This window comes from Curcuma longa, chromosome 17, assembly GCF_044706935.1.
Source record: "Curcuma longa cultivar G26 ecotype Majalengka, Jawa Barat chromosome 17, ITB_CL_G26_1.1, whole genome shotgun sequence".
Taxonomy (NCBI): Eukaryota; Viridiplantae; Streptophyta; class Magnoliopsida; order Zingiberales; family Zingiberaceae; genus Curcuma; species Curcuma longa.
In genome coordinates this window covers 459548-479557 of record NC_133877.1, presented here as the reverse complement: position 1 = coordinate 479557, position 20010 = coordinate 459548, and the positions used below count along the sequence as shown (strand labels likewise).

Below are 20010 nucleotides of genomic sequence, written 5' to 3'. Positions count from 1 at the left end.
CGAACTAAACCGGCAGGTGTCTCTTTTTTTTTACTCTTCTCTTTCCCTTCTCCTCGTTAGTTGAGTTGCACTACGTTTGAGTCGGCGCAGTCAGATGATCTCCGGTCCTCTACGCAGAGGTTGATGTCGCCGCCCGTGGAGCATGATTACGTAGGCCTCTCGGAGGGGAAATCCTCCGCCGGCGGGGTCGAGGAAGGGGATCTCAACCTCGAGGCGACGGAGCTCAGGTTGGGGCAGCCTGGGTCGGAGTCGCCCCACCGCGAGGAGAAGGTCGGGCTCACCCTGGATCTGCTCCCCAAGGGTTTCGTCTCCGGTGCTAAGAGGGGGTTCTCCGACGCCAACGATGGGGGCGGATCTGTGGTGAACTTGGCACAGGGCGGCGGCTTGTTCTTGCAGAAGGGGGAGGTCGCGGCCGCAGACAGTGCGGTGCAGATTTCGGGGCAAGGGAATGTGGGGCAGGACCTGGCGGTGAAAGTGGCTGGGCAGGAGCGGAAGGTCACAACGCAGGGCCGTGGCTCCGTCGGGAACGATAGTCCGGCTGCTCCTGCAGCTAAGTAAGTGATTTAAAAAAACTCCTAGTGTGCTAGAACTTCAACGGTTGAGATTTTACTTCGGCATATTCATGAGTCTTCATGTGCTTTGACTTTTGATGCCTAGTTTCAATCTTTTATTCGAAATTTGTTGAGGAAGTAATCCATATTACAACCACAGTGCTCTACAACTCACCTGCCCAAAGATTCATTCTATTTTGGCTGCAACCTCCATGGTGATATAGATAACAACTCAATACCCATGGGTAGGGAAGAATAATCAAGAGATTTAATTTATTGGAAGATATGGTTGGTAAAGGGAAGCATGAAGAATATAAATGAAATCTTACACATTCATGTAGACCTAACCATGGGTCTAGACCCAACCCGGAACCGGTTAATGGGTTAGTTACCCATTGACCTGGTTCTACGGGCTCACCTTATAACCGTCGGTTCACTGGTATTTATTTAAAAAAAATCTTAATTGTTTAATTTTGTTTTAGATTTTTTTTTTCAATGAAAGCCTTTAATTTAATAATATTTATAATATTTTAATAATATTAATAGTGCGGTTCAATATAAATTAATTTATTTGCTTTAAAATTTTCAATGTAGGACTATTCTACCTTTCCGTTGAAGCTAATTTTTCAACCTATTTGCCTTAAATTTTCTAATGTGGAACTATTCTATCTTTAATTCATTAAATTTATTAATCTTATTTAACTCTCTTAATGTGTTACTTATTGGTCTTATTCTATCTTTTTATCCATTTAATATTGAGTTTACATAGACTATTTGACTTATATGATATATCCAATAATAAATTTGCCAAGGGATATAATTTGTTAATAATAAAATTATATATATAATGAAGATTATCATCGAACATACAAAATAAATCAAAGTATATAACTTATGTGATATATATGTCTCATCACATTAAAAATTAATAATGTTAATGTTAGATAAAAAAATCATTGGTATTAAAAAACGGAGATGGTTTAGGATTTAGTATAATATTCTTCTCAATTTACTTTGGCTTCCAAATTTTTGAAGCTCAAACGCTACTTGATGATTGAATGAAAGTTACAAAAAAAATAAAAGGAATGTAACTTTCAAAGGATTTAGAGCTGTCAAACGGGCCAACCCATGGCGGGGCGGGTCAACCCACTAAAAACCCATTATATGGCGGGGCGGGACGGGCCGACCCACCAACTTGGTGGGTTGGAAAATCCCCAACCCAAACCAAACCAAGGCGGGTTATGGATTAGGCGGGCTAACCTACGGGCCTGTCAAAAAATAAAAAAAATATTAAAAATATAAAAAAGTTTAAGTTTGGATTACAATTTAAATTGATCAAGTTGAAAATTTTAAGCTTGAATTGTGATTTAGACGAATCAAACCTACTAATCCACTGAGTTTTTTACTTTAATTTTAAAATTTAAAATAAATAAATAAACTTTCTCAATCCGTGGACCTAGATCGCGGGCCTAGACGGATCAACCCATCTGAATCCATCTTAAATGGATTGATAAAATTTCAACCCAATCCGCATAAATTGCTTGACAGGGCGGGCCCAACTTTACGGATCCAACCCAAATTGACGGCTATAAAAGGACAAAGTAAAAGATTTTGATACTAAAGGAACTAACGAATTATGTGTCTTTAATTCCCTTATATCCTAAGTGGATAGATATACAATTTAAATAAGTTCACACCCTTTTTTTAATTTTTAAAATTTCCACATTTATAAATTTATAAATATTTAAAAAAAATAAAATATAAATAATAATCTTGAACCGTATGGAACCTTGAATCGAACCGTAGGTCTGTAACCGACAGTTTTGAGATTTTTTGAATCATCGAACTATTGGTTCTGAACCATCGAACCGTAGGTTTCGAATTGTGATTGGTCTACATTCATGTTTTAAAGTTGAAATTTGATTCCTTTAAAGTTGGAACTTCGCAGAGAACAAGATTTCTAATACTTATCTAAAGTGAAATTTGAGGAAAATGAAGATGCCACATCTTTGCTATGGTTTCAAAAGTAAACATGAGTTTATTGGCAGCAATTATAAATTGAATTCACTATATGTATATATATATGAATTTGTAATATGTATGTAGCTTAGCCAAGATCAATTATATACCCTTACTGAAGGAAATTATAAATTCAAATTATAGATGGATATATTCTTCTTCTTCTTCTTCTTCTTCTTCTTCTTCTTCTTCTTCTTCTTGTTTTCAAAAAAGCAAGTTCAGAGTAAGTTAATTGATAAGCCACTAAATTTTATTAAGATGAATGTATAAATTGCAAATTTAACAAAGAAATTTAAGTTGTCACATCAAATTGATGTTGATTTGTACCATGTGTTGACACAAATGACAGTATGACACCCATACAATATTGCTTTGAAAATCAATATACTTTCTATTGAAGAGAGTATAGTTTGTTGAGTCCCATAAATTTAATTTCTAAATGGTTCAAAATGTCTCTTCCATGAAATGACATTAATAAGCAAGGATGTAATTCTATGCTGCTGTTCTATGGCTGTGCCGGTCAGACAGTACAAATGAACATAATAGTCATTAATTCATGTTATTCTCTTTTTGTTTCATTTTGAGCAATTTTATTTCCTAATTTTTTGAAAATATGGTGTATTTATTTGAGATATTAAAATTCTCTTAGTTATTAACATTTCTATTTTATTTTATTTTTTCTTCTGAATTTCTTAAAAATGAGTATCTCGAGTACATTGATACTGAAGCCTTTACTCAAGCTTGTTGCTGTACCATAGAACATTTTGTTCTGTCTTTCACTAGATTCTTTTCACTCTTTGCAATAGTAGATTTTATTATGTGGTCTCTAGTTTAGCATTAGATGTCAATATTTGGATCTTATGCATATTTGAAATCATAAATATTTGCGAAGGATATGAGATGCATATTTTTTCCAGAGGCCTACTAAACAATTTATCATCTAGTTAATTGATCATGTATGACATAATTGTGATTAATTATGTAAATGGAACTTTTGGTTAGTTTCTGTTATGCAGAAAGAAGTCAGAATGTTAACAATGTACATGTACATGGCAGGGCACAGGTGGTTGGTTGGCCACCGATTCGTAGTTACCGGAAGAATACAATGACTATAAATCCAACTAAGATTAAAGATGATGCTGATGGAATTCAAGAGCTGGGGTGTTATGTGAAGGTTAGCATGGATGGAGCCCCTTATCTCAGGAAAGTTGATCTGAAAATATACAAAAACTATAGGGAACTTTCATCAGCACTTGAGACAATGTTCAGTGGCTTCACAATTGGTGAGCTTTCGTCTATTCCATATTATTCGAAATAGATATTAACTAATAATGTTATTTAATCCACTTGTACGTTTCTTTATGCTATTATTTGCAACATTCCTCATCCTTGCTTTTATAGTTAATCTTGTAATAATAAATATTGACGCCTTAACTCAATTTTCCCATGAAAAACGAATACAATCATTCATGAATTCTGCCTGTCTAGCCAAATGTTTTCTTTTCCCATCTTTTTTCTTTACATCCTTTATTCAGGAGAGTATTCTGGAAGGAATCTAGACATTTCTATTGTCAAATTCATTATGTTGGAAGTTAGTGTAGAGGGAATGATATTATGGTGTTTTCAACCTTCTAATTCCCCTTCAATTCCATCTCAGTTGGTTCTAATAATGTTTTAGAAGGAGTTTACTTCTTTTGCCATTCAATGTTTTCAGGTCAGTGTGGTTCTTGTGGAATACCCGGCAAAGAGGGATTATCTGAGAATCATTTGATGGTTCTTCGGAATGGTTCTGCGTATGCCATTACTTATGAAGACAAGGATGGAGACTGGATGCTTGTGGGTGATGTTCCATGGGAGTAAGCACCTTATCTGCTTATTCATATTTATCAATTTTAGTCAAAAGGAAGGCCACCTGTGGCATGTTGGACTCTCTACGTTAATATGCCATGTATTTTTCTTTTCACTAATTCTGTGTTTCTGCCTGGAAGAATGAAAGCAACTAGTCATTATGGTCACGAATTGTCAGTTGTATCAGAAAATTGTTTGCTTCCATTCACTTTCTTCTGTAAGGAAGATATTCAGATGTCTCAGAACAAGCTTTATGTTGAAAGTGTCCTCATTTTGCTTCTAATTAAGTCCATGTATCTTGAATTTCAGGATGTTCACAAACTCATGCAGGAGGCTGAGGATCATGAAAGGTTCAGATGCTATTGGACTTGGTTAGTACATAATCTTTCCTTGTCCTACATTTCATTTTCTAGATTTTTTATCGGATGTACAATGTACTTCATTTACATGTGAATTTTGTGGGGGTAAATATAAAGAAACATTCCTCATTTGATTCTCTAGCATTTTGCACAAAAATTTTGGCTATTTTGATTAATCTGCTTACTTTTTACGAAACCTTAGACTAACAAAACAAAACTATGCTTCTCTCTAGCTCCAAGGGTCATGGAGAAATGCAAGAACCTGAACTAGACACATTATCATGTCGCCAAGAATGAACGCAATAATCAGATATCTGTAAGTGTGGTTGTGAATGGAAGTTGAAAGGGTGTTAGTCATCATCAATTGTTTTACATATCTTATGCTTTGTGGCTTGCTGTTCTGAATAGACTGTGAAAGCGTGTTACTAGGTTCTGATGCTTAAGTCAGGATCTAAGTTTGGTCAGACTATGCTTCTTAAATTTCTGGATATCTCCTTTGTAATTGTAATATAAATGTTTGGATCAACTTATTAGGCTCCATTTACTGTTTTAAATTCACTCTAGGATTCCACTCTGGCATCTGAATCAACCATTTGATTGATGCCACTGCTTAGAATGGGAAAAATGGAATGGTTCTCTGTGTGGTCTAGCCCTAGTTTTTCAAACACCTGGCTGGGTTCGATAATGAAAGGGCTAGAATGCTGTTATCCCTCTTATTTATATTCTGATTGAGCTCACAGACAATTAGCTAGCTTACATATAATTTATAAATATGTAATATAATAACATATAACTTATAAGAACATATTTAAAGTTTTTATAATTAAGATAATTAATATATAATTTATATTTTAAATTTTTTTTAATAATCTAGATATTTAGGCTTTCAGCTCAATTAATCCCGAGGGGATGACTTCCTCCTCTCTTTTGCCCATCAAATAAATTTGAAAGTGTAAGTGATTTTTCATTTTAAATTTTTTATCTTGAAAATTTCATATATCACTATAGTTAGAAAATATCTTATGGATAAATTGTAATATAAAGTGCATGGTTATGATGCTACACAATTATCATTTAATTACATGAGTTGTATTATATGATGTATGTAACCCATGTCAATTAAAATAATTAATATATAATAGATTTTGACTCATTTATTAAATGGGTCAAATTCAGATTAGAATAGGACGTGCCCTAGATAAGTAAAACATGACCCGTGATGGTATAATCGCCCCTTCTAAATAAATGCATTTCCTCATTTTATATATTAATAAACATTAGTAATATACTCACAATATAAGTATCACTATCCTATAGAGGTGATATTCTGCGTGATCCCGCTGTGCGACCCCCGTGCACGACACAGCCAACCCCCTCAGCTTTCGGCCGCCATCGCTGCGCCGTCCGATCACCGCCGCCCGCCGGACCGGGCCCATTCGACGCGCCACTCGCCGGCGCGTCATCCGGCGTTGGATTCCGGCCGGATTGTGATCAGAATCCGACACAATTTGGCTAAAAACACGCGCGCCGACAATGACACGCGGCGTTCTCGGTCAAATCGCGATCGGATTCCGATTAAATCGCGGCCGGAGACCTGTCGCACTATCCTATCATCATTTTGTATAATAATATTGTTGCACCCGTTAACATTTCAATCCTAAAAATGACTACTAATGGTAAAACACTTAGGGAAATATATAAAAGAACTAGATTTAATCCCAATCAAAATAAATATTCTAAAAATCGGCCTACTGTGCTTTCAATCAAACGAAACTTAAACACTTGAATTATTAAAAATAAAATAAGAAAAAAAAACACCATACTTTGGCCTCGTCACCTTCTTCCTTCTCGTCTTGGCACGATGGCCACAAAGTCCCTGCGATCTTCAAGGAGAGCATTGTCATCATCATAAGGCATATCATTTACTACAAATTACAAGGAAGAAAAATGTTAGACCTTGGCATTTTTCATATCCTCTGTTGTACCATAATGGACAAACTTGTACACACAAATCATAAATTTTCAATGGAATCGTCCCCATCGCAGATACACAACGAAATAGAATTCCTTATCACCTTCTAAGTTAAATAATGACATTTTCTGTGTGCAAGTTAAACCAAAGGTACCTGGAACCAAGGTGTAGATTACACTAGTGCATCCCTATCTTTCATAAGCAAGCTCCAGCATCATATGCAAATCTGACTTGCCTTCAAGCTCGGAGATTTAAACAAATCAGGCGTGAAAGCAAATACACCTTTAAATATCTTTCTAATCAACCTCGACTCTTTTCCCCATGAAGATACAAATATATATATCATTCATAGCAAAGGACATCTTACAAATGTGGAGGCAGGAGAAAATACATTGTAAGAAAGGCACTACCACCAAAAACGTAGTACACAAAAAAAAAAAAAAACAATAGCTCCACATGTTACACAAGCCATCAACTTTTGCTACCAGTTGGTTTAGTTTGCTTTGTTTTGGCCATACTAACAAGATCACTGAAAAGATTATTGTCGAGCTTTGATGGTTTGTTCGATTGGTGCACGTACGAGGGGGAGGATGTAGGCATCTGGTAGGAAGAAGTCATGCTTGAATAAGTGTTACTATCTTGCACAGAGAGCCCATACATTCTCTGTGAGAGCTCATTTGCTCTGGAATAAGCATATGCAGATCTCGATGGATCGTAGTACTGAGCATCAAGTTGCTGGCCAAACCCATATCCTGTTGAGTGAAAGCCTTGCATTGTCTGTTGAACCATACCTACATAACCTCCAAACATTTGTTGTGGATAAATAGGCATCACCTGGCTGTTCTGCATTGGAGAATACATGCCTGGAAACTGACTGCTTGGTCCAAATTGTTGTTGTAAACCACCTGTAAGCTGGGTACCCGATATATACTGTGGATGCAATTCCCCCTGCTGACTTCCTGGCATAGACTGTGGCGGCTTAGCGCCCAGCTGTCCACCTGGCATGGGTTGAGTTATGACTCCAAGTCGCCCAGCTTGGAGTGGTTGAGGCTGCAAAGCAGGTACTTCATTCTGCAATGGTTGTGCTTCCCATGGTGGCGGGGGTAAAGCCCCATCTTGCCCACTTGCACCTGTAGTAAAAGGAAAGAAAAATCACCCAAGCAATATGAGTTGGCAAAGCTCTCTGAGAAAAATATCTCACAAGACTACATGAACAGAATCATAGAATCAGTTCTCTTTCTTAATCAGAATCAGTGAATCGTTTCTCTTTCTTAATTGCAATAATGTCTACGATGATGATAAAGAATCCTTTTTTCTGAACACCTGAAGTTGCCAAGGACACCTGTTCCTAGCATTAAGCAAGATTAGGAATCCTCATTCATTTGATAGCTTGCTTAAGCCATGCACGCATGGGCGTCAAGTCATACATTTACTTTATGCCACAGACTAGTACGACAATATGACACAAGCATTGGAAAGCAAATTCATTGAGAGACAAATAACAAAAGGACCAACACCAAGTGAGATGCATTGAGAGACAAAAAGACCGACATCATGTGAGATGTGCAACCTCTGAAAATATAAATTCATACGTTTTCATATGTAGCTACATGTGCATGCATGTATGCCTATATCATGCATCATAGATAAATACAATTGTATTGTTATGATAAGAAGACGTAAAGAGAATGCAAGTAATATTCAAGAGACAAACTACTCGTAGTTTACTCATCAAACAATAAATATAGAAAGCAAAGACCTTAGGCTAACAAGATAGACAAACACTATACAAAAAGCAAATGCATTTTCTGGTTTCGGCAATTTATCCTTATTTTACAAGGAATAGCTCTCCAACATCAAACAACATGAATGATTAAAAAAAATCAAATTATTGAAAACAATGCTGAGAAACAAAAGACAGGAATGAAGAAGGATTAAGTAATGTTCTTACCATAGCCCATTGTTTGCTGCTGTGGATTATGTGCTGGGGCAAGTTGACCATTCCATGCGTTTGTTGCCTGGTTTAGCTGTACTCCATTATCATGACTGTGCTCAAATTGGGATGCTGCTAAGTTTGGAAAGCTTCCATTACCAAAGGGCGCAGAATGTGATTGTGATGTTTGCAGCTGAAGGTTGGACACACCAGGATATATCTGTTGTGGTGAAAATGCAGAATTTGAATCAAATAAGTACGTAGGAGGTGTGCTACTGTTATAGTTAGTTGGAGGGAACATGTCTGCAATAGCTAAGATGTTCTGGTCTGAAGCAGAATTTCTTGCTGGTTGGGTGACAGGAACTAGAGCTAGCAGATCATCCGTTGCAGGCTTGTTAAAGTCGTCGCCACTAAGAAGGTCCATATTTGGATCTATTTTAACTGACGAAGATTTTGAACCATCAGATTGAGGTGGTGCTGGCAGCAATAATTGCTGTACAGGAGGTTGATTATTTGCACTTGTGGTTGTAACTGACAACCTATTCCTGATTGTTAAGACCAATAAAAATAAATAGGTGCAGCAAATTTTTGAAGTATTGTAGACGAAAGCTGAAGTATACAAGGTTTCTGTGAAAACTACTCAAATCTTTCATTAACAAGTCTGTTAATTATGATGGATTAAATTGATTATTAAGCTTTTTTGTATAAAAAATTCAGAATTTGTATAACATGTCATGGTTATTAGGTGAAGCAACTACCACAAATACCTCATATACAGTAAATTGTAAAAAGAAAAAATTTACTACCTTTGCTCTGAATCTTTGCTAGATGAAGAATCGTTAACATTTACAAGTGCCTGGAGAGGTTTTTGCTGCTTCTCAATGGGGACTGCAATTCCAGCAGCTATAGCATCATGCTTTGCTAGTACTTTCTGTAAATTATCATTCAAAGCAAGTCCTTGGCTTAGTAGCTCCTCATGTCTGTGGTAAAACAAGAAATGGTTTATGCATAAAAAACCTCATTCTTGACAAATGATGAGAAAAAATAACTTATGAAATATCAAAATATTAATTAAATGCCACATCTGACAGGAAATGCAAGTATCAGAAAATTTAATAATAAACATAAAGCAGGCAAAGGAAGGAAGAATTATACAAGAAATTCAATTAATGTTACTTGAATGTGCAAAATTTTCACCATTTCTTTTGCACAAGGAGATTAGCTACTATGGAACTTCACTAATCTGTTTCTTCCAAAGGTCATAAAACACGAAAAGCAGACTTACGATGTTGTGTTAACAAGATGGACGACTCTCTGTCGGTAAGTACGGCATTGACTGACAAGGTCAGTAATTACCTCTTGTTTAAGCCCCTGCAATAAAAAGCCACTCTGGTTGAGGATTTTCAACATTGAATCCAAACTTTGTGCCGAAAGTTTATCATAAATGAATAGGTAAAAGTAAAAGAACATTGTTATTGACTCTAATGTGAGATATGATCTTCTAGTTCCAAAGAGTGCAACTCAGACAATCTACATACAAAATTCCCTTCAAATGTTAAATCTAATAAATAAAAACAAAACTCTCACATATGATTACTAAGATTCCAAAATAGTCGTTAAAATCTTACAATCCCACAACCCGAAAAAAATGGTCTCGGTGATCCAAATCTCAAGTAGGACATAAATTGGGTTTGAATATGGCAAATCCAAAAGTCAATCCTATGTTTAGATAGAATCTCAAGCATGACAACCATGACATAATGGCAAAATGGAATAGACATTCACATAAATGTTTTAAAGTTTCGCCATTTGCAAAAGTAGACCTTATTTTGGAAACATCATCTAAGGAAACCTTTTTCTGAATAAAGATCTCTTTCTTATTGTCATTGTTGTCAATCTTATAGAAAGTTACTACTTGGTATTTCTAAATGCAGTACTTAACAGTTATACTATATCGTATATGTAAACCACTACATGAATTTTTAAAATATGTTAAATGACATTAGACTATGTGACAATAATCTAGATATTGGAAATTAATACATATATTAATGGTCCTAAATATGATTTTCAAAAATGATTTCTTTTAAGATACTTGGATTCTACATTTACCTTCTCCGTACTCGTGTAGGATACTTGGCACTTGAACACCGATACTCCAATTAGACAATAATTGAAATTTCTATTGCTCACATGTGAAAAAATTTAGAAATAGGCATGTCAAACCCATGTTGAATACTTATACATGAGTCCAAGTAACATAGAATCTCATCGATCATATTCAAGATAACCTTCATTACTGTTTGCTAAGGTTTGAAATCTCATTTAGAGTCAAGGATTCAGTTCCCAACCGAAACAAGATAGTGTTGTTTCGACTGACACATTGTGCTACATGCATCGAGAAGGAGGAATAGGAGAAGATGAAGAAAAGGAGGTATAAGATTTACTTGTGAAAAATACTTAGCCAATCATTTTGTTCTGCAATTTCAGATTTGTTTCATTGTTTACATTTGCGTTGTTTCATCATTCGTGGCTTATCGCTAGAGAACAAAGGCTAGGGATTGGGCAGTGTTGATTCAATCATAGGATGACCTTACAACGAAAATGAGATGATGACGAAGATGAACTTGCACCTATAGAGAGCAGGATGAACTCATGAACGAAGGATGAGCTTACGTATGATGTCATGGATGAAGGATAAGTTCATAGATGATGTCACGAAAAAGGATATGCTTGTGTATTAGAGATTTTACACCTCGAGTGCCACTCAATAGGCGGAACAAAATTTTCCATGAAGGATATGCTTGCATATCGGAGATTTTTCACCTTCTCATGTGTCAATCGGCAGGTAGAATTTTTTTTTGCATGCGCCAATCGACAAAATAGAAATTTGAAACTATAGTGTGTTTTAATATTATTATAGTCGATGAGCGTGTGGAGAGAAGAAAGCTAAAACTTGAATTGTGTGAAGAAAATTGACAAATTAAAGGTTGTAGTTAAGTAGAACTCTTGATGAGAGTGTAACCAGAAGAAAGTTAAAGCTTGAATTGTGTAAAGAAATTTTATAAACTAGAGGCATTAGTTAGTAGAACTCAAACTGAAGCAGGTATTGACAAATAATCATTAATAGGATCAAAGTGAGCAATTGACATGGAGAGGAGCTTCTAGAATTGACTAGTATAAGATTAATACAAAAAATATCATCGAGAGTAATGGGTGTAGCTCCTACAAATAATAAAATGAGAGAAAATAAATTGAGAGAAAAACACATATACAAGATGTACAATAGATTTTATAGTAAAATGAGTTGAATCAATTAGAGATAGGAAGGTGTAAGGGGAAGAAGAAGACAAAAAAAAACTAATTTATATGATAAAAAAATGCTTTAATTGATTTGAATATAACTAGTGATGCAGTTCGACATTAACTTAATGAAGCAATAAGATCCATAAGTGAACAATAATTCGAGAAACATGGTTTGATAGCAACAAAAATTATGATTGTTATGTTAAATTAGGATGTAAGGGTTACAAAATCCACTATTGAATCCCTTCCTATTACTAGGTAGGATCAACCTTGCTCCCACATTGTACAGCTATGCCAAAATTAGAAGTAATATTTGAATGGGTAAAAGAAAGAATCAAGTCTCAACTCTTACCTCTTTGTTTCTAGGATCTAAAGCATTTAACATCTCAGCAAGAACATCTACGATACCACCAGCATTCTGAATTTCAGTAAGGCTGCGAAATTAAATGGAATCATCAGTAAATGTGAGCCAAAATGCTACTCTTCAAGTGTGAAGTAATCTCATATACCATGGAACATTATGGATATAAAATTTTGAATAAATGAAACTATAACCTGGCAAGCTCAGGGAACCTACCCTGATTTCTCTTAATCGTTTAAACACTACTGTCTATAATTACCCTCAACCATACACTTGCATTATATTCTCCAGGCACCAAGTGATATGGGTGAAACCAATGATTTTTGCCATAGCTTAATCCCACAGCTCAACCTAAAGGGAAGAAAGGAGTAGGATAACTCAATTTTGTAGATCATTCATGCTGGAGCCATCACCATCAAGAAATAAGGAATTACGAGTGCGTAAAGAGAGAAAATGGAAAAATTACCAATAAGAAAGCCATGATATCAGCGTGTTTGGATATACTACGGCACAACTAGTCCTTGACAGTGTTATCCTTATAATCCTTATCTAACACAACACCCACTCTGTTCTTATTTTAAATTTCTGCTTTATACAAAATTTTAAACCTATATTACATATTTCTTCACTTGACTTTGCTCCAACCCATATTGTTTCACGTGAGCTTAGTATTTACTATCATCCTAATCATTGCAGCTATCAATTATAGTCCTTTCCTCAAAACTATCCTATATTTCGAATTGCTAACCCAATCCTACAATCATGAACTAACTGCTTCTTACCATCATTGACTCACAACACTGAGAATCTTTTGCTAGCCTGCATTACATTCAAGTGCTGAAGATGGAGCATATTTGGCAACCTCCTAACCCCCACCCCAACCTTAACATATGTACATGGATGAAGAACCCTCATGTTTCATACAAGTGATGACCTAGCCTCATAACAAATATGGTTAAGATCCATATCATGGTTTTACCTTCATAATGTTGGCTGTAAATGACTGACGCACACCTCAATCTTTTATCCCAACTTGGTACTTCCATTAATAGTTTTCAAATTTCCATACTAGTGGACATGCACAATGAAATCTAAATTTTAAGGTACTGGAAAATACAGGAAAGGAATGTTTTGAAAGAAAAAGTATGCAACTTAATGGGACTGCCATCGATATCCAAAATTTTAAACAAGTTCAGTGGAACAATGAATGAACTGATAAAGAGTGCAGCGGAAATTGTAATTTCATGTTAATGAACTGAGAATTCATGCAAGCATTAGACACCCCCCTTGACAGGCCAAGCCATTCCAAAAGACATACTTTCTTATAACTTAGATGTTTTGATGCCCCAACTTATTAGAATAGCCCATTCATACACAACTAGAACAAAGTACTATTAAGAAAGGTAAATCATTGAAGTGAAAAACAAAACTAAAGTCATTAACAAGAAAAATATATAATTCAAGTGTACAATGAAGAAAAATATGAAAACATAATAAAGTACCTCAAAGCAGGAAATTCAGATGCAACTGAAGACTGAGGTGGTTCAGTTTGATAACCGGGGGTTCGCATTGATGGAGGATAAGTTTGCAGAGGTTGCGTCTGTGGAGGAGTAAAGATAGGTGGAGATGTATCTGTTCTTGGAGGGAAAACAGCTCCAGCTCTCTGATTAAAACAGAAGAAATTAAAGATAAGAAAAAACACTAGCAAATCATGATCACTGTTTACAAAACTTCACCCAGTTTACGTCTTTAGACCTTTTGATAAATTTAACATCGGCAATAGTAAGACGCTATCTTTAGAACGAAACTTGTGCGAAGCAGCCCTTTACACATGTAAAGGTCAATGATTCGATTATCAGATCTAGCTCCGTTTTGATCTCAAGCATTTGCAACTAAAAAATCATGATTTAATGAACCAAAGACAAAGGATGTGTAGGTCCACTTCCGATGGATTTTGCGTGAAGCGCCCCGTCATCTAAATTTGTGTTCCTATTTTAAGGAAGTTTAAAAATTACAAAAGCATACCAACAGTTCTTGATAGGCAGCAAAATATTGCGGATATCTTGCCCGAGGACCACCGAAAGCTTCTTGCCATGTATCTATTAATATGAGTATCTTTTCCTTAACATGGAAATCAGAATGCTGTGTGAAAAAGAGTAAGGAAACATGATTCAGTGTTGAATCAACTACGAATACCAAAGGATGTCTGAATGGAAAAAAACAAGAACCTTCTTTTTGAAAATCTTGACCATCTCATGCAATATATCTTTCTCAGCAACATGCATGTGCACTATGTCCCCACAATTTTTAACAATTGTTTCTAAAAGCTGGAAAAGAAAAACAAAATAGTTGGAAGTTGGATAAGATAAACAAAGGTATGGAAGACTCATATTATTTTCTTGGCGATCTCTCCTTGCAATAAATTGTTTATTATTTATAGGTAAAGAATTAATCTCTAACAAAAACAATAGTACAAACTACAAACAACAAGACCACAATGCTAACTATTTTGATCGCCTACACGTATTGTACCATTGAACTTTATGAACAGTTAGTAAAACCAATATTTTGGATGAAAAGTTGAAGCTCTAGAGGACATTGAAAGGTTAAAGTTGTGCTTCATATGAGGAAAGAAAATGTAGAGGGAAACAAAGTGGCAGAAAATTTCTCTAATCACCCTTTCCCTTGGTTCCATTTGGTGGAATGGGGAACCGAAGGAAAGCACTAGGGAAATGTTTACCCAAGTGCCCTAAATATGCTTGTGCCTGATTTGGTTGAAAAGTCATTGTTCACAACAATAGAGCTCAAATCTGACCTAAAAAATTCAAATTTTATTTCTTTTAATTTATTAATTTTGTAACAAATAAATTTTGAAAATATAAGATTTTCTCCTTCTTTCCTTCTCTCTAAGAGTTGTAAGGGAACTCTACTTCCTTCATTTCCTTCAAAGAAACCAAAAGTGGGGAAATATTTGTCTATCTTTTCCCTATGATTTTTTTACTAGCCTATTTCTTCCAAGCTGATTTCTCAGAAAACTAGGCCTAAAATATAGAAAAGAAAATAAAACTCAAGGCAGTGGAATAATAAAACTAGCTCTGAGGCTTTTCAAGTTACATGATGTTTTTAATTACCAAAACCATCAATTTTTTCATAAAGAAAGAGTGTAGTATTCGGATAAAAAAAAGTGTAGTGTTGAACATATGACCTTTAAAAAAATTAATAGCCTAAAACAATCATCACAAGGCAGACACTTAAGAAAAAATCCATGTTAGTTTGAATATGGATTTTGAATCATATGTTAAAATCTACCTATGGTGAGTACCTCTCCATATTTCAATTTGTAGAATAGATTAAATAATCTTTACAGACTAAAGCAATTATCACAAGGCAGAAACTTGAGGAAAAAAAGGCCATGTTAGTTTGAATATGGCTTTTGAATCATATATTCAAAGCTACTTATGGTGAGTGCCTCTCCACATTATGCAATGAATTAATCATAAAGATGCCTTCAATCTAGATCAGATTGAATAATGGAAATAAAAAATCACAAAGAGAAATATAGCAATTACTGGTTATTGTATGTAAACTAAATGAAATTAGATCATCCTTGTCAAAAGAAGAAATATTAGAGAACAAGATGTGTGACAGTGACAAGGTTCTGGTTAGAGTAATGCACACAACTAAGGAAAGAACCTACCAGATTTATCAACTCACAAACATGGCTGCATCATCAATATTGGAACCCAATAAGAAGAAGCTCCAGCAAATATCATAATAACTGAAACCAAACTTATAGATGCACTTACCGTTAGCGCAAGAAGTTGGACCTTGGAATTTTTATGTGCAATACGTTTCTTGAGTATCTTTACAATATCTTTAGCTTGTCTGCAAACCAAACAAAAATGAATCAAATCACTACTAAGCAAATTTTGCAGTGTGAGATATGGTGAAGTATACACTTGGCAGCGACCATAATTAAATGGCTAGAGGCAAATGTAAATACAGAATTATGTTAGGGTGGAGCCATCAATGTCAATTCAAGGATTGGTCACTGTACTTACCCTTATTTTTGCATTGCAAAGTTGGATTCTTAAACTCTAATCACTTGGGCCACAGAGAAGCAAACTGCAATTGACGATGGGGGATCCAGCTGCTTCGGTCATGGAATACAGGATTCCCAAGGGGCATCACATAACCAAGCAAATGATTTTCATATATTAAACTGTTCAGCCTGTGACATTCATACATGGGAATCTATTATTAAATTTCCAGACATTTAAGACTATTACATTTGCTTCAACAAGGCACTGTCGCCTGGTTGGCTTAATGACGAAATATAAGGGTTTCCTTTCTATCTAGAATTAGATTTATTATTGTATTTCTACATGTACACTAGAATAAATGGTATTTATATTTATCTCTCTAATACCCTCCTCAAACTACACAAAAATATTATGAAAACTTGTTATAGATACATCCAATTCTACAATCCCCTTCAAGATTTAGAAATTAAATTTTCTAATTAATCATTGAACTGACAAATGAGATGACAATGTCAATGATTGCACCTTCTCTATAATGAAATGACAATTAATTTCCAAATATTTTGTTCTTCATGGAACAATAATCAGATATTATAAGCCTGATAATCCAATTATAAGCACCTTCTCATGCAACATGGTGCGCCCATTTGCATAGCACATCATTCTGATTTACTTCTTTACTTTTATTAGTTGTGTTTAATTGCTTATATTAATTAGTGTTTTGTCACTCACCTTTTGCTATCATACATAAACCATTGTTATATTGCTACCAGCTATTTCTTAAGTGGGATCCTTTTGCCCTTGCCTCCAAATTGACCTAAGATGAGGCATAGAGATGCTGAACCAAAGCATTAGTTGCTTTCCTGAGATTCATTCTGTCACCAATTTTCATGGAAATTTACTCCCTCCGGCCTTTGGAGATTTATTAGTTTGTTTTACCATAAGTTTTCTGCTATATATGCTTTTAAATTTTATGGATATTCTCAATCGTTGTTTTTCAGTTTCATTGTTTTACTATAAATTTGCTTCAATTATGCCGTTAGTATTTCATGGATGTTCTTTTAGTAGTTGTTTTTCAGTTTTATTATGTAATTTTAGATAAATTATAATTTCTTTAACTACATATTCTAGTTATCCAGTCATTATATTGCGTTCATTTATGCTAAGTTATTGTGGCTTCTATGTTGGCAGTTAGTTACAGGCTGTGTATGTTGCATGTGTTCTGTAACACTATTGCCACAGGCTCAACAGCTGATGTATGTACCGATGAAATTGTTGTGTTAATAAGTAGATTCCATCCATTCCATAGAAAATGAAGACTTGTGTCATGATAACAGGAGCTCAGTGAGATTTCATAGACCAACAAGGTTGAATTATAGATCAGATGCACTTAGATATGAACTTTAATAAGGGTATGACATATCCAGCGTGCTAGATAGATAAAGGCATGATGCATTTTACCAATGTAACGATAATTTGAAATTTTGAGCTTTAATTCCCACCCCACCCCACCCCAACCCCAAAAAGACCTTCCAGGGATTGCACTTTTTCTTCAGTTTGTCAACAGATTCTATTTAGCAAGGTATTTAAATGCCACAAATTGATAAATAATGTCCCATAAGAGTCTCATCCATAAATTGATCTGTTTCACAAGCTGGCAAAAACAAGGAAAGGAAACTGAAATCTTCTGTAAATAAAGAGATCGTTCCAATTTCCAATAAATCAAAAGAGAGAACCTTTTTTCTTTCACATATGTTGAATTTGAAACTTTAGCAATTTGGACAAATAGGTTAAGCCTTTTCATTTGTAACAGTGGCTTCCATAACTCGGTTGTGTTCTCAAGTCTCACCACTAATACCAGCAATTTAAACTCCTTCAACCACACTACTGAAATTACTGAATAATAACATATTCAGCAGGTAAACCTCTTGCAACTTTTATATTTAAATTATGAATAAAGATTAAAAAAAGTCAGGATATGAAACCATGTAAGTTTAAGTTATTAAGTTATCCTAAGTTAGTGTCCGCTAAACATTCACAATAATGCAAACTTCTCAGTTATGGATTATCGCAACCATTTAAGGGATATCTTTTGTACATTTCTCTATAGGAAAGAGCAAGTGATAGATGATCAGTGTCTATGGTAAAATGAAACATCTAAAGGTACAAAAATTAAGGCAACATACAATGATCATTTATCGAAACAACTAAATCAAAGCATTTTGTATCGGATACTAAATAAGAATACGATGGTTCCAGTTTATTAGTGTCATCCAAAGCATAACATTTTTTTTGTTGTTGCTGTAGTTCCTACCTGGTCTACTGGATGAAAATTCGAGGCCGATAAATCAAATATTTTTTAATTAAAAGGTTAATTAAAATATTTCTGTCTCGTCGCATAGAAACCAACATCACGAAAATCGAGAATTTCGAGGGAAAAAAATGCAAACGACAAAAGAAAGAAACAACAACCAAAATCAATATTCACCACTGAAGAATAACTCACTACAGAAGAAACAGGAGCTCCGACTGAGAAGAAAGAGATAAAGCAGCAAAAGGAGAGAGGAAGCAGCAGCCACTGCAGAATCGCATACCCTAGGTCGTGATTGAGGACATCGCAGATCTCAAGGTTCATTGACCAATCCGGACCGATGAGCACGTCACTCGTGGCTCGATCCACCAGCGTGCCGGCCATCGCCGCAACCCCCCCAAAACCCAAACGACTGGCCGGACCTAGCAAGAAGGATGATGGCGGAAGAGATTCAAATGGCGAAGAATCGGCTGAGCAAGCGATTTCCTAAAGAAGAGGCGTGTGCGCACAGCTCGAATTCGCTTTCCCTTATCTTCGACAGAGAAGGCAAGAGTCGGCGGGGTCGCTCTATTTTGCTGTTCTTTAAAATATCTCCCTAAACGGAAAGCAGACAAATTTAACAGGAAAAAATAAACAATAAAAAAGTATTTTATTGGGCCGCCCGCCGATGGAATGTCGTCGTGCGTGTTGACCTTCAGAAGAGGATTTGGCTGTTTCTTCCTAGTCCAGCAGACAGGAAAATCGAACGTCTCGCGCTCTTCGGGGGTGAAAAATCCGCTCCAGCAAATATTATTGAATTAAGATTTCAAAAAAAATTTTAGGAGAAAAATTAAGAAAGCTATTTTAAAAATAAAATTATTAAAAAGCACCCTTTTACTTATCAACAATATCTTATTTTATATTTTTTTTGGTCAAATTTCCTTTATTTTATGTCAAAATTTTTACTCTCATGTAGTCTTCGTGTAACAATTTTAACTTTTGGACTATGGATAGGATGGGAAAAATAAATCACGACGAGAGTTCAAATTTCTTCTGCATAAATAATAAAAGTTTAAATCGTATTTATTTTGGACACATTACATCTAAAAAATATAAAAAATTTATTCAATGTTGGATATCTATTTGAAGTTTTAAAAATGATAAATTAATTAAAATTATATAATTTTTAAAAACTTAAAAATTATAAAAGTTGTTTTTTATAATTTTAGTTTATCTATAGTTGACTGAAATAGATTAGTGAACTTAAGATTATTTGAGGCGCATGTATAAATATGTGTGTAAAATATCTTAAAATATAATAAGACTTA

At 35.0% G+C, this 20010-nt stretch overlaps 2 protein-coding genes across 4 annotated transcripts in view; one reads left to right on the top strand and one right to left on the bottom strand.

Annotated features, from left to right (window-relative positions):
- Positions 1–5294, top strand: part of LOC141811893 (auxin-responsive protein IAA17-like) — a 40773-nt gene extending 35479 nt beyond the window's left edge. The window contains exons 1-5 of one of the 2 annotated variants that reach the window (XM_074699967.1): positions 66–554; positions 3627–3853; positions 4285–4426; positions 4728–4789; positions 5011–5294. In XM_074699967.1, coding sequence (XP_074556068.1) covers positions 124–554; positions 3627–3853; positions 4285–4426; positions 4728–4789; positions 5011–5048 — 900 coding nt within the window. In that variant the 5' untranslated portion in view covers positions 66–123 and the 3' untranslated portion in view covers positions 5049–5294. Of the gene's footprint in view, positions 1–65; positions 555–3626; positions 3854–4284; positions 4427–4727; positions 4790–5010 lie in introns of those variants that run through there. The other variant, XM_074699968.1, reaches the window with a different exon arrangement.
- Positions 5295–7071: 1777 nt separating this feature from the next.
- On the bottom strand, positions 7072–19225 carry LOC141811590 (TOM1-like protein 9). Of its 2 annotated transcripts, XM_074699609.1 has the most exons (10): positions 18987–19225; positions 16156–16234; positions 14578–14676; positions 14375–14491; positions 13852–14012; positions 12341–12422; positions 9968–10053; positions 9489–9662; positions 8701–9227; positions 7072–7879 (listed from the first exon to the last, which is right to left on the bottom strand). In XM_074699609.1, exons 1-10 carry the CDS (start codon positions 19085–19087, stop codon positions 7221–7223), a joined length of 2085 nt encoding a protein of 694 aa, XP_074555710.1. In that variant the 5' UTR covers positions 19088–19225; the 3' UTR covers positions 7072–7220. The 2 variants fall into 2 exon arrangements, with proteins under 2 accessions (XP_074555710.1, XP_074555711.1); XM_074699610.1 differs by lacking the exons at positions 14375–14491; positions 14578–14676.
- Positions 19226–20010: the final 785 nt, after the last annotated feature.

Bases quoted from the DNA above. Each gene is read 5' to 3' on its own strand.
- LOC141811590 (XM_074699609.1), bottom strand. From the start codon at position 19,087: ATGGCCGGCACGCTGGTGGATCGAGCCACGAGTGACGTGCTCATCGGT. The intron at 16,235-18,986 runs GTATGCGATTCT...TTTGGTTTGCAG, and splicing joins GTCCTCAATCACGACCTAGG to ACAAGCTAAAGATATTGTAA. The intron at 14,492-14,577 runs GTTCTTGTTTTT...TTTTTCACACAG, and splicing joins TCAAGATTTTCAAAAAGAAG to CATTCTGATTTCCATGTTAA.